The sequence below is a fragment of the Carlito syrichta genome, unplaced genomic scaffold (genome assembly GCF_000164805.1).
Source record: "Carlito syrichta isolate Samal-C Ts95f unplaced genomic scaffold, Tarsius_syrichta-2.0.1 Scaffold302417, whole genome shotgun sequence".
Lineage (NCBI taxonomy): Eukaryota > Metazoa > Chordata > Mammalia > Primates > Tarsiidae > Carlito > Carlito syrichta.
This window is the reverse complement of record NW_007246513.1, coordinates 119,014-131,721: the sequence shown is the minus strand read 5'-3', so window position 1 is coordinate 131,721 and position 12,708 is coordinate 119,014. Positions and strand designations below refer to the sequence as shown.

At 52.5% G+C, this 12,708-nt stretch overlaps 1 protein-coding gene across 1 annotated transcript in view; it reads left to right on the top strand.

The window, feature by feature from the left end:
• The window catches only part of SDK2 (sidekick cell adhesion molecule 2), a 189,974-nt gene extending 186,374 nt beyond the window's left edge, over window positions 1–3,600 (top strand). Inside the window, exon 48 of the mRNA XM_021711624.1 lies at window positions 3,053–3,600. Within this exon, the coding sequence (XP_021567299.1) occupies window positions 3,053–3,406 (354 nt within the window). The 3' untranslated portion in view covers window positions 3,407–3,600. The remainder of the gene's footprint in view (window positions 1–3,052) is intronic.
• Window positions 3,601–12,708: the final 9,108 nt, after the last annotated feature.

Below are 12,708 nucleotides of genomic sequence, written 5' to 3'. Positions count from 1 at the left end.
TGCAATAAGAGCCCTGGGTCCCCTCCTCAGGTTCTTTCTCCTCTTCTCACCCCACCCCCACCCCCAAAAGAAACAGATGTTCCTGGACATGGAGGCGGAGCGGCAGTTGCTCACGCAAAGACCCCCTCCTTGGGCTTTGGAGAGCTGAAGGGAAGAGGCAACCCTGACCCTCCCCGCCCGGCCCCTCCAGAGGCGCCAGCTTGGTTTGGCTCCCAACTCTTCCCTTTGGAGCCTCTCGACCCCATCAGAGTGCCTGGCACCCAAGGGCTGTTCGGCAGGTAGTGGCTGGTGGCTGGTGATGGTCTGGGTGACTGGAGGCCAAAGAAGCCCACTCCCCTCTCTGCTCGGGATCCAGACCTGTCCCGCTCTTGGAATTAGGCATTAGGATCGGAGGGCAGGAGCTGAACGCCCTCCTTCCCCAGCTGCCTGAGCACCGAGTCAGCCTCCCAGGCTCCCTGGCCCCTTCTGATTCCTCCCAGGGGGGCTTTGATCTCTGTCCCCTCCTGCCTGGGCCCATCCTCACTCTCTCCCTAATCATCCCTCTTCGAGCATTCTCTCAGGTGTTAGCTCATTCCACCTTATGGATTGTGGGGACCTACCCGTTTTGCAGACAGAGAGACTGAGGCTGGAACTTCCCCATGCTGCCATCACCTCACAGCCCAGAGGCTCACGCACTGGGATGGGGACCGCAGTGCTCTGGGGATTCCTTTTGGTGCCGGCGGCTAGCCAAAATCCTCGAACCTCAGACACTAGCCACCATGCAAGCCAGTCAGTGGGTGGAAAGACCGGACCTGAGGGAAAATGTGGGGATCCCTCTCTGGTCCCTCCCGCCCACAGGCCCTCACCAGCCCCGGGCGGAACGGACCCCCAGTCACCTGCCACACATGTTCCCTCTGACTGCCCCTGCCTTCAGACCAGCCTCCCCTCGGCCCCAGCGTCAGGTGCCCACCCTCGGCATATGGAGTCCCCCCACCCCGCCTGTGCACCCCTTTGTTCTCCTGGGCCGGCAGCTGGGCAGTAGGCACAGAAAGGGGCTTTATTGTGCCGCATTGCGTCACAGAGAAGTCTCCATTGTCCTGGGCAGCCGGCTCTGCCCGCCAAGAGAATTGAGGTCCTGGGAGGGGTGGGGGAGCGGTGTCTGCTGCGGGCTGGGAAGGAGAGTGGCTGGAGTTGTGGAAGGGTGAGGAGACGGAGGGGAGGGCCAGAGGGTATAAACGAGCAGATGGACTAGGGAGTATTTCACCCCCACTGGGAGTGAGGGCAGCTCCAGGCAGGAGTATGGAGGTACATGCTTGGGCTTTAGAAAATCCAGCAGATCTGAGTTCAAGCCCAACGAGACCGTTTTGTTGGGCAAACCCTCATCCTTTCTGCACTTGAGTTCTCATCAGGACTCACAGGGCATCAGTACTCAGGCAGCAGCAGTACTCAGGCTGCAGTAGTACCCAGGGCTCGGAAGTGTGAAGATTAAATGCAATAATACAAGTCAGCGGTGCCTGCTCCAGCAGCCCAGGTCCTGATCCCTCTATGGGTTGCAGCTTTTGCCTCCCTAGGTCTCTGAGCGTCCCAATGTTACGAAGGACTCCGAGCTCCTGAGAACTAGTTGTGTGTCCCATTCCCCATAGCTCAGACCCCTTGGCCGGGTCACCCCTCCATCTTGTCTCATTTGCATGGGGATGACTGTGTTTCTTGCTGCGGTGTCTACCCCCATGTTGTTTTTCTTGGGTTGGTACAACTTGGTAACTGTCCCCAGGCAGAGACATTTGCTGAGCTGGGCCCAGGAAGCCCTGGTGGGCTCCTTGAGCCGCATTTCACCGAGCGTGTGCTGTTCGCTAAAATCAGAGCGCTTCTCTTCCAGAGAGTTCTGAGGGCGGTCCATCTGTTGTCTTGTTAGTTCTCAAAACATTGCTGGGAGCTCGGGTGGGGGAGGGACACATGGTATTTTTAGCTCCACAATTCAGATTTCACTTTACAAACGCAGATTGACTCTTGCCTTGGGCTGATGTCCCCCATAGGCAGACAAAGCCCCTGCCTGGGACACCAAAGTATGAAAAAACATTAAGAATAATCTCATGTTTTATCTTTAGAAAAAAAAACAACTCAAACCACTTCAAGGTGGTCACCACGTGCAGCTCCAGAACTCATGTTGATATCTTTCTCGCGCTCACTTCCTAGCTAAGTGCTGCTTTTATTTTGGATGGCACATGGGCAGGGCTGGCATTTTTTGCTGCCTGAGGCCGCTGAAGGTCTTCATCTGCCTCTGGCTTTGCTCCCAGTTACGAAGGAAATCAGAGGCTGGACCCAGATGAGTACATTGTGGGAGAACCTCGAAAACATTACATCAAGTCAGAGAAGCCGGATGCACAGGCCACACAGTGTATGCTCCCATTTATATGAAATACTCAGAATAGGTAAATCCTTGGAAACAAAAAGCAGACAAGTGGCTGCCGGAGGTGGGATGGGGGGAGTGAGAGAGAATTGCCCAGCTGGAGTGCAGTAGCACAACCTCGGCTCACCACAGCCTTGACCTCCTGGGCTCAGGCAATCCTTCTACCTCAGCCTCCTGAGTAGCTGGGACTCCAGGCGCTTACCACCATGCCCAGCTTATTTTTTATTTTTTTTTTGTAGAGAGGAGGTCTCGTTATGTTGCCCGGGCTGGTCACAAACTCCCGGGCTCAAGCAATTTCCCTGCCTTGGCCTCCCAAAGTGCTGGGATTACAGGCATGAGCCACCGCACCCAGCCTGATTTATTTTATGTTACGTGAATTTCACCTCGGCTGAAAACACAGGTTAGAGCTCAGGTCTCCTGATTCACACCTGGTGTCTCCTGGCTCCCGGCCGTCGCCGTAGTAGACACTTCATGTCCGGGATCTGCTCTGAAGGAAGCGGAAAGTGGGCATAAGGGGGCATCGTGCCCTCTGGCAGCGAGAGGCCCACAGCCCAAGTCTTGAGAGAGACAGAGCGGAGATACTCACAGAGCACTGTGTGCCTCCTAGCCCCCACATAGTGACCGGTCCCCAGGGGCCACTGACACCCCGGTTCTCTGTCCTCCCAGGGAAGCGACAGTGAATACGAGGTCGACTCCAGCCACCAAAAGGCCCACTCCTTTGTCAACCACTACATCAGCGACCCCACGTATTACAACTCGTGGCGGCGGCAGCAGAAGGGAATCTCGCGGGCGCAGGCGTACAGCTACACAGAGAGCGACTCGGGCGAGCCGGACCACGCCACCATGGCCAACAGCACCAGCACCCAGCAGGGCAGCCTCTTTCGGCCCAAGGCCAGCCGGACTCCAACGCCCCAAAACCCCCCGAACCCCCCGAGTCAGCAGAGCACCCTCTACCGTCCCCCCAGCAGTCTCGCCCCTGGATCCCGGGCTCCTATAGCAGGATTCTCATCGTTCGTTTGACGTCAGAAGAGGAAAAGGAAAGGAAGAAACATGGCACCAAGCTCCTCCCTCACCCCTCCTCTCACTGCCCTCCAGAAAACAAAAACGCCAAGAAACCAAGTCAACTTTTCACCTCCCTAGTTTGTTTTTCCAGATTCCAGGGCCGGCGAAGCCGGTGTCGAGAAGGAGGGAGAAAACCACGAGAGGATGTGTGGCGACCTCGAGATTGGGTTCCCTGCTCGGCCGGGATTGGCACGGAGCACTGCTGTGGTGGACACACAGTGGGTCAGGCCCCTGAAGGGAGGGGAAGGAAGCAGAGGGCTGGAGGCTGTCAGGCAGGCGTGGCTGAGGGAGGAAGAAGCTTCTGGACATCCAGCCAGCTGCCCCCTTCCGGCCTATGCTGGGTCCCCAGACCCACCGCCGGCCACTTGTCTGCAGAAAGGAGGGACATCCCAGAGGCAAAGCCTGCCCTCTCTCTGCTCCCCCCAACGCCCTCCCAGTGTGGCAGACATCAGATGGCCTGCCCAGACCCCCACCCTGCCTCGGCCACCGCCACCGCCACCTCCCTTGCTCAGCTGCTCGAGGAAGCATTTGGTTTATTTAGAAAAAGGAAAAAAAAATTTAAAGAGTGAGAATTTGCTTCGCTGCTTCCTTGTTCCTGCATACCTTTTAAAATTGTGGATTCAAGGAAGAGGCCCCAAGTTGTGGGGACAGTCCCTCCACAACTGGACCCTGCTTCCCTTGGCTGGAATTCACTTTCCTAAGCATGGACAAGGAGTGTCGAAGAACTAGCAGGTGGCTAGCCTGGCACCGTGGGATAATTGGTTGTGCTGCACTGTGGGAAGTCGGGAAGATGGGAATGAAGCTTTGTTCTCTTTTTGCCAATCCAGGTACCACCTGCCCCACCCTTAAAGGAGGAGAGAAGCGGGAACTGCTAAAACAAGGAAATCCAGCTGCCTAGGCTGGGAGCTAGGCGGGGGTGAGGGGTCACCATCTGGGCAGACACGTCACTCTCCACTGGACGGACACACACACACACACACACACACACACACACACACACACACAACACACACACACACGCCTCCCATGCATTTGCAAGGAAGAGAGCCTGGAGGGTCCCCCCAGAAGAAACCCTTTTGGCCCCTCCTGTCCAGACAGCACACTCACTTTCAGATATGTCCCTCTGGCTTTCAACCCACAGCCTCCTAAGCACAGAGGCACAGGAGCCCAGAGGGGCAGCCCAAGTCCTTGGTCCAGAGGCTGGAGCAGCCAGAGCGGGCCCTGTTTGACCAGCACCTGGTTTACAAAGAGGCAAAGAGCACCCAGCCCCAAGTGAGGGCTGGGAATGGAAGGGCTGGTCAGAAAGCTAGTCCAAAGCAGACACCGCCTTCGAGATGTGTGGCCAGACTGGCCAACAGGGGCAGGTCAGAGGGAACCAAGGGACAAGAATAGCTCATGAGAGGGAAAGTTTTTACACACACACACACACACACACACACACACAATCTGCTCCAAGGAATGTTCTCCAAAAAGTCACTTCTGATGGCCTGGACCTTTCCATCTGCTTGGTACGTCCAGGTGCAGGGCTTTAGGGAGGGGCCTTTCTGTCTTATTCCCTGGGCTGTCCAAGGCCCTCCACACTCCCAGCCAGGCCTGTGAAGCCAGCTGAGGCCCACCCCCGCTGCTGGGGGCGGAAGGGAGATGGCCCAGCAGGGGCATGCCCGATGCCAGTGAGGCCCTTCATGGCGCAGGGCTCGGGGTATGCAAGCACAGGCCCTGCCCTATTCAGGCGGGTGAAGGGAGTGCGGGGAGGATTTCGGGAATGAACCAAGGCAGAAAGAGCCCGAACGCCTCCCACCAGCCCCAAATCAGTCATTCTGCTAGTGGTGCCTGGGGAAGGAAGTCAGTATCTGGGGCCCAAGGGAAGGGCACACCCAGCCATGACTTTTTGCCAGTGCACTTGACCCCTGGGAACTGTGAACGGGGACATGTTGGAAGCTGGCTGGGCAGACAGGCTGGCCCAGCTCCAGTGTCCAAACAGTGGTTTCTCCACCGATGTCCACTAAGGGGACTTGAAAGGGAAGCAGAGTCCTTCCCCCAGGGAAGGACACCCGGCGAGGCTTTGCTCCTCCAGAAGTAAGGTGCTTAGGCCCGCCCAGGACTTGTGGGGGGGGCGGCTGCTGTGGAAGCAGCTGGACTCCCCGGCCCACCCCTGCCTCCCCCAACCCCCACCCCAGCATCTGACGTCTCCAGAAAAGAACATCTGCAGCGCTGGCCTGTGATCGTGCCACCGCACTTTCTTTTCTTTCCTCTCTCATCTTTTTTTTTTTTTTGAAACAACAGCATCCATTTCCCTGTCTGCTGAGTGTTTAACCGTTTAAGGAAGTTCCCAGTTTGCATTGGGGAATGATTTTAGCCCACCGCAGTGAGGGATTTTTTGGGGAGGAAGCAGGGTGAGTAAAAATATTGTGTATGTGTGTTTGTATCGCACATGAGGCCAATTTTCTTTGCCTTTAATGAATCACCTGGTGCACTAAGATATTCCCCCCCTCTTCCTCCCCACCCACTCTCGGCACCCTGCTGACGCACACATGCACACGCAGCGGTGCCTGTGCACACCTGTGCCCAGGCACGTGCACACACAGATATGTACAGACGCATGTCCGTACTTGTGTTGGCAAAGAGGATCTTGTGACTTGCTCTGATTGTCTAAGCTGTCTCTCCCCTGTGAGGCACAGGTGGCCCAGGTCACTTGCACTTGGGTGCGGCTGGGTCTGTTGCCTGAGAGGGTGAGGACACGGTGCGAGCCAGAACTCTTAGACAAGCCCATGAGGTCAGGCTGGGACCAAGGTGAAAGTCCCACTCTTAGTCTAACCACCCATCTGAAATACTGCCTCCGCCGCCCCTGCCACATCTGGAAACCCAGGTCTCCAGCTGTAGAGCTCTAGATTTTTCTAAGGAGACATCTCTTTGCCCTTGTTTACATATCTACTGGGGCAGTGGAGACCACCGACCGCCCCCTCCCCGACACACACACCTGGCCACCTTGGAAAGGGGTGGTGGGCACTGCCCATGGGTAACCTGGCCTTTGATTTCCTGAGCCAGCGACGCCAGGGCCCTGCCCATGGGACTCCACCCAAAGCAGGTTCACACCAGGACACACCTGGCACCTTTGGCGGTGCCTCACTATGCCCTAAGGAAATGTCCCAGTGTTGCACCCAGGAGTCTGTGCTGCTCCCTCCCCCTCCTGGCTGTGTCTACAGAGTTGGTGTCAGCACCTCGCCCAGACTGCCAAGACAAACCAAAAAGATGCTCTGGGTTCCAGGAGCACCTTTCTCTAGGGCTCCACGGAGTTTGCAAGCCCAGGCTGCCTCCCCCTTCTGCCCCCCACTTCCAACTCCCACCCCCCAAACCTGACACTGCCGTGATTTGGAGGAAACAAGGACACAGCGGGGGCTGCCCCGCCTGGCGCACACTGTCTCAAGGCCTTCTGTCACTCCCCCCGGCGGGCAGTGCTTCTAAAGGTGCCAGAGCCTCGCCGTAGTGCCACTCTGGCTGGGCAGGGGCTTCCCTCACCTTCCCAGAGCGCACGTCTGAAGGTGCCTACCCTGGATGAGGGGCTGGGTAGAGGAGACGACCATCTGGACAGCCGCCTCCCACCCCCCAGTGTCTCTGTGTGGTCCTGTCGCCGGTGGGCACGCACACACAGCAACCTCGACCACCACCTTGAGCACAGGTGCCCCCTTGGGACCACCCCCCTTCTCTCTGTTTCCATAAGAATAACCAAAAGCATTTAAATGTGTTACCTTTCTTCACCCACCTAGACTCCAAAAACAGAAACCAACACAAATCTTTATTTTTTGATTTAAAAGATATAAGGAAAAATTATGGGGAGAGTATTCATTACGGCAGGTGTCTATCTGTAAGAAAAAAATATATATCTATATGTCATATAGCTTGTTAGCAAGTTTATTTTTTAATGAAAGGTAAAGGAGTTCATTTGCAATATATACCACGAGAAGTCCCATGTCCTGTCAAACTGTCAGTATTTTATAAATAAACTTTTTTTTTTGGAGTTCTGAAGCAGCATTCATTCTTTTCCTTCCTGGAAGGAGAAGGGGGACTCCTATCCTGGAATCCAAGCACTCTGTTCCCCAGACAGCCATTTTTAGCCGTGCTGTGCTTATGCAGAGAGAGTCAAGGGTCCTGCCTATCTGCTGTCTTAATTCAAAGGTGCGTGGATGTGTGTGCCTTCGAGTGAAATGCCTGGTTTTATTTAAACTTTTAGGATAAGAGCGTCCCCGATGTGCTATGCAAATGCTGTGAATAATAACACTAGCATAGAAGTGATAGCTAACACTTCTATGGCATTATTCAGTCTGTGCCAGGCACTGTTTGAATCACTTTACATTTATTAGCTCGTGGAACCCTTGTGACAACCTCCAGGAAGGAACCTGGAGTAGAGAGACTTGAAGGAACTCACCCTCGGGAAATGGTAGAGTCAGAATTTCTACGAAAGCTTTCTGTCTCTGGAGACATATGCTTCCTATCCAATATTTCAAGGCAAGCTCTTTGCCCATTTTTATTTTAATTTCTACAAGGCCAACGCCCTAGGTTCTGATCTTGATCAAGATCTTGATGTCATCAGAAACACTGTGTTATTTGGTGGATCTAAAACCCAGTTAGTTAATCCACCCTGGGCTACAGTTAGGGCTTAGAACGCCGAGATTATGAGTACAATGGTGTTGCATCACACCTCACCGATCTCACATAAATCAAGTCATATGGACTCCAATAAGAGAAAGAGAGTGAAGGAAGATATTGTTAAGAGTGCATAGAATGGGCCAGGCTCGGTGACTCAGCATGTCATCCCGGCGCCTTTGGGAGGTAGAGGTGAGTGGATTGCCTGAGCCTGCAGGTTCAAGACTAGCCCGCTCAACTTGGCGAGACCTCGTCTCTACAGTTTAAAAAATCCAAAATTAGCTGGGCGCAGTAGCACGTGCCTGCAGTTCCGCTACTTGGAAGGCTGAGGCAGAAGGATCGCTGGAGCCCAGCAGGTCGACACTGGGGTAGCCATGAATGTGCCACTGCATTCCGGCCCAGGGCAATGGAGTGAGACTCCAACTCAAAAAAATACATAAAAATAAAAAATAAATACAAAATTAGCCGGGCACGGTCGCACGTGCCTGTAGTTCCAGCTACTTGGAAGGCTAAGGTGGAAGGATCACTGGAGCCCAGCAGGTCGATGCTGGGGTGGCCGTGAGTGTGCCACGGCACTCCAGTCTGGGTGATGGAGTGAGACTCCAACTCAAAAAAAAAAAAAAAAATAGTGCATGGAATGCCACTTAATGAGTACACCTATTTTGCACAGTCTGCTGTATACTGCACGAGACATTTATTCACACAGAGGCTGCTCAACCAATCAAAACACAAAGCAGAAAATTATATATATCTTAAACACTTTATTTTTGCCTAAAACACATAGATGTGAATTCATTCACCAATCTGTTGATATAGCATTGTCCTTATTTTGAGCATGGGCTCAAGGCATGGTGTTCCTTATTGATTGTCTTGCATCAATCACACCTGTCACCTATAATGTATCACCAGTGCTTCCCAGTTTCTGTTTCTTTAAAGCAAAAAAATAGAAATAATGAATTGATATAAGACGAGAACTCCAGATTTATTGTCTCTTCCTAATATTTGACCGTTTTTGCCCATGACTAATGCAACACACTTTTTTTGGTGCAACTTTCCTGTTCCAAAGCATTCAATGTAATTTTCAAAGAGAGAACTATTCACCTTTTCCACTCTTATTTCATTCACTGACCTCATGTTTAATTAAATTATGTAATTACTATACAAAGTACAACTGGCATAAACAAGTTTAGGAACAGCGATAATTGGCTCTTTGTAAACACGCAACTCGATTCAGCAGGAGTGAGGCCTACCGGTGTGATAGAAAGCAGCCCGCTACCTGTTGCTTCAGGGCGCTGTGTGCATCTGTGTGTTCTGCAGAAGGACCACAGGGCATCTGTCAACGTGGCCAGTTGGTCAAGGGGAGTCAGGGAAGAGAGCTTCTGGACACGTCACAGGACAAGCCATGTAAGTGGTACTTTATGACCGATTTGCGAGTTGCTGAAGGGATTTCTTAAGGGTCGTTCTAACTACACATAGTTTCTATCTTACGAATCATCTGGAACCAACCCCACATTCGACTTCTCTGAGAATGTTTGTTTAAAGAATAATAACAGGGAAGGCATGCTGGCCCTGGAGCCAGAAGAGTAGGATTTGATTCTAGAATGATCTCTTGTGAACAGTGAGACTCAAGGTACCTTTTCTCATGGAGAATGAGTGATCCCTGACCTACCACCTATCAGATTGTTGTAAAGATCAAATTTAAAAATGGGATTTAAAATTAGCTAGGCATGGTGGGTGGTGCATGCCTGTAGCCCCAGCTACTTGAGAGGCTAAGGCAGGAGGATCACTTGAGCCCAGGGGTTCAAGACCACAGTGAGCTATGATCGTGCCACTGCACTCTAGCCCGGGTGACAGAGCAAGGACTCTATCTCGAAAATTAAAAAATAAATAAAAATAAAATAAAATAATGGATTTGAAAGAAAGGGCTTTGAACGCCAGAAAGTACAGCAGGCACCGAGGCATTTTTGTTCTAGACCCACAAGACTCACTCTATTCCTTAATCCCAACCTTCTTCCTCGTCCATGTCGAATCCTAGGCTGTCCGTGTCCCTAGCTGTGGCAGTGGACTTTGGCATCTACAGGTTCACAATCAGTCAGATATACACCAGAAGGGAAGAAAAAGATAATGTCTATGCCAAGAATAATAAGGAAGGTAAAACATGGTGCTTCCCAAAGTTGGGGAGACAGCCTCCTTCCATGGGGTCTCTCCCATTCCCCAAGACTGACCCGTTGTTTGTGACATTTGGGAGAAATTTGGGAGAAGTCGCACTGGTAAGAAACTATCTTCAAGAATCTCACTGGTCAGTATAGTTGATGTTGGTGGAAAACACAAGCCTTGAACATCAGAAACCCGGGCTCAAGTTCAAGTTGCCAGATAAAATACAAACAAGGTTTTGCATGGGACATACTCTTCCAAAACATGATCCGTTGTTTATCTGAAATTCACACGTAACCAGACATCCTCTGTTTCATTTGCTAAATCAGCCACCTGGTTCAAGCCTCAACTCTAAACCAAACATGGGGTCTCATGCAAACCTTTCAGAACCTTGGTTTCTCCTTCCAGAAAATGGGGGTGCTGATCCCTCCTGCTCTGTATCTCTCACAGAAAAGTGTGTGAGTATTAGGAGGGAGATTATGTGGGAACATGGTTTGTTAAGCCATGCAACGCTCCACGCACGTAAGGGATTATTGCTATTGTTCACGGATAAAATGACATTGATGTGGAATCATCTAAGAGCTTCTGGCTTTAGATGCAATTCAGCCTCGGTCATTGCTGACTTTACTCCCTCACCACGCCGTGTCCTGCCCTGCCTCAAGACTTTACCTAACTGGAAAGCATGTCCACAGAAAACTCTGAGTCTTCTAGAAGGAAAGCAAAACAGTCTTCCAGAGGCTACCAGCCAAGCTGAGAAGCAATGGCACGCTTACAATAGGCTCATTTGGGGAGTTAGACACCGCTTCCCAGGTTGTGGAGAGGGTGTTTTGAAGCCACAGGGGTCCTGCAGGTCCCAGGGTGAGTGACAGCTGGGGTCATTATCACCCCGGGCCTGCCTGGCAAATGGAGAGAGAAGTAACCAGCACCTGCAGGCAGAGAGGGTTGAGGAAAGAGAGAGACCCGATCAGGGCAAGAAGGGCACTGGGGCGTCCAACCTGGCTCTCCTCCTCTTCCGTGCCCCTGCATGGGCTTCCTGTGGCCCAAGCCCAGTGGGAATTCAAAGGTCACTGTGGTGCCGTTGACACAGGCAGTCCCCTTAGTGGGGCACAGAGCAAGGTGGGGCATGGACGGGAGGGGCAGATGGGAGTTGCAGGTGGGACTTCCCTGTGCTACTGTGCTTAAGGCAGCTTCCCCGCTTGTGCCCAAAGCGGATAATCCATACTTCTCTGACTTTTTATTTGTAGAGTTGGGGTCTGGCTCTGTCACTCAGGCTGGAGTGCAGTTGAGCGATCAGAGCTCTCCAGGGCTCAAGCGATCCTCTCACCTCAGCCTCCTGAGTACCTGGGACTACAGGTACAAACCACCATGCCCAGACAAGTATTTTATTTTATTGTAGAGATGGAGGTCTCACATAGTTGCCCAGACTGGTCTCAAACTCTCAGGTTTAAGCAATCCTCCCTGCTTGGCTTCCCAAAGCACTGGGATCGCAGGCCCTCTTACACTCTTTTCTCAATGTTCATGAAGAGTAAATTTACACCCAAAGAGCCTTGCTGGGAGCTTCCAGCAGAATGGGTGGGGTTTTCTGGCGTGGTGTCGACTTTAAGAGGTCTTTTTACATTTCCGTTGCCTGCAAGCTCCTGAGCCAGCGGGGACAGCATGAAATATCAACAGCTGACCTTGGTCACCAGGCGCCACGCTCCTGGTGCTCAAGGCCCTGCCTGTTGGCCCTACAACAGCCCCACCACGTGGAATTTCACCTCCCCATTCACAGACGCACACCTTTTGTGGAGCGGTGAAGGGATCTGCCATGCAAGCGCCAGGCTTTGAACGCAGGCCTGCCTGGCTTCGTTGTGCCCTGTTTTTTAACCCTAAGTCGCCTTCGTCCAGGTTTCAGACACTGCTTGACCCGGAGGGGGAGACCTAAGGACTGGGGAGACCTGCAAACTCTGGGTGGCTTATTGATCAGGCAGGAAACATTGTTTCAGAATAACCATGTACTTTAGCCAGGTGTGGTGGCTCACCCTTGGAGTCCTAGCTACTCTGGAGGCTGAGGCAGGAGGATCCCTTGAGCCCAGAGGTTCGAGGCTGCAATGATATGATTGTACCACTACACTCCAGCCTCGGTGGTAGCATGAAAGAGACTCTGTCTCTTAAAAAAAGGGAGGGGGGCTGGGCGTGGTGGCAGCTCATGCCTGTAATCCCAGCACTTTGGAAGGCTGAGACAGGAGGATCAATTAAGGTTTGATACCAGCCTGGGTGACATAGCAAGACCTCGCACAAAAATAAAATAGTCCCAGCTGCTCAGAAGGCTGAGGAGGGAGGACTGCTTGAACCCGGGAGTTTGAGTTTATAGGAAGCTATGATTGCACCCCTGCACTCCAACCTGGGCAACAGAGAGAGACCCTGTCTCTAATAAATAAATGCATACATATATAACAATGTCCTCGGGTGAGCAAACATTTTCC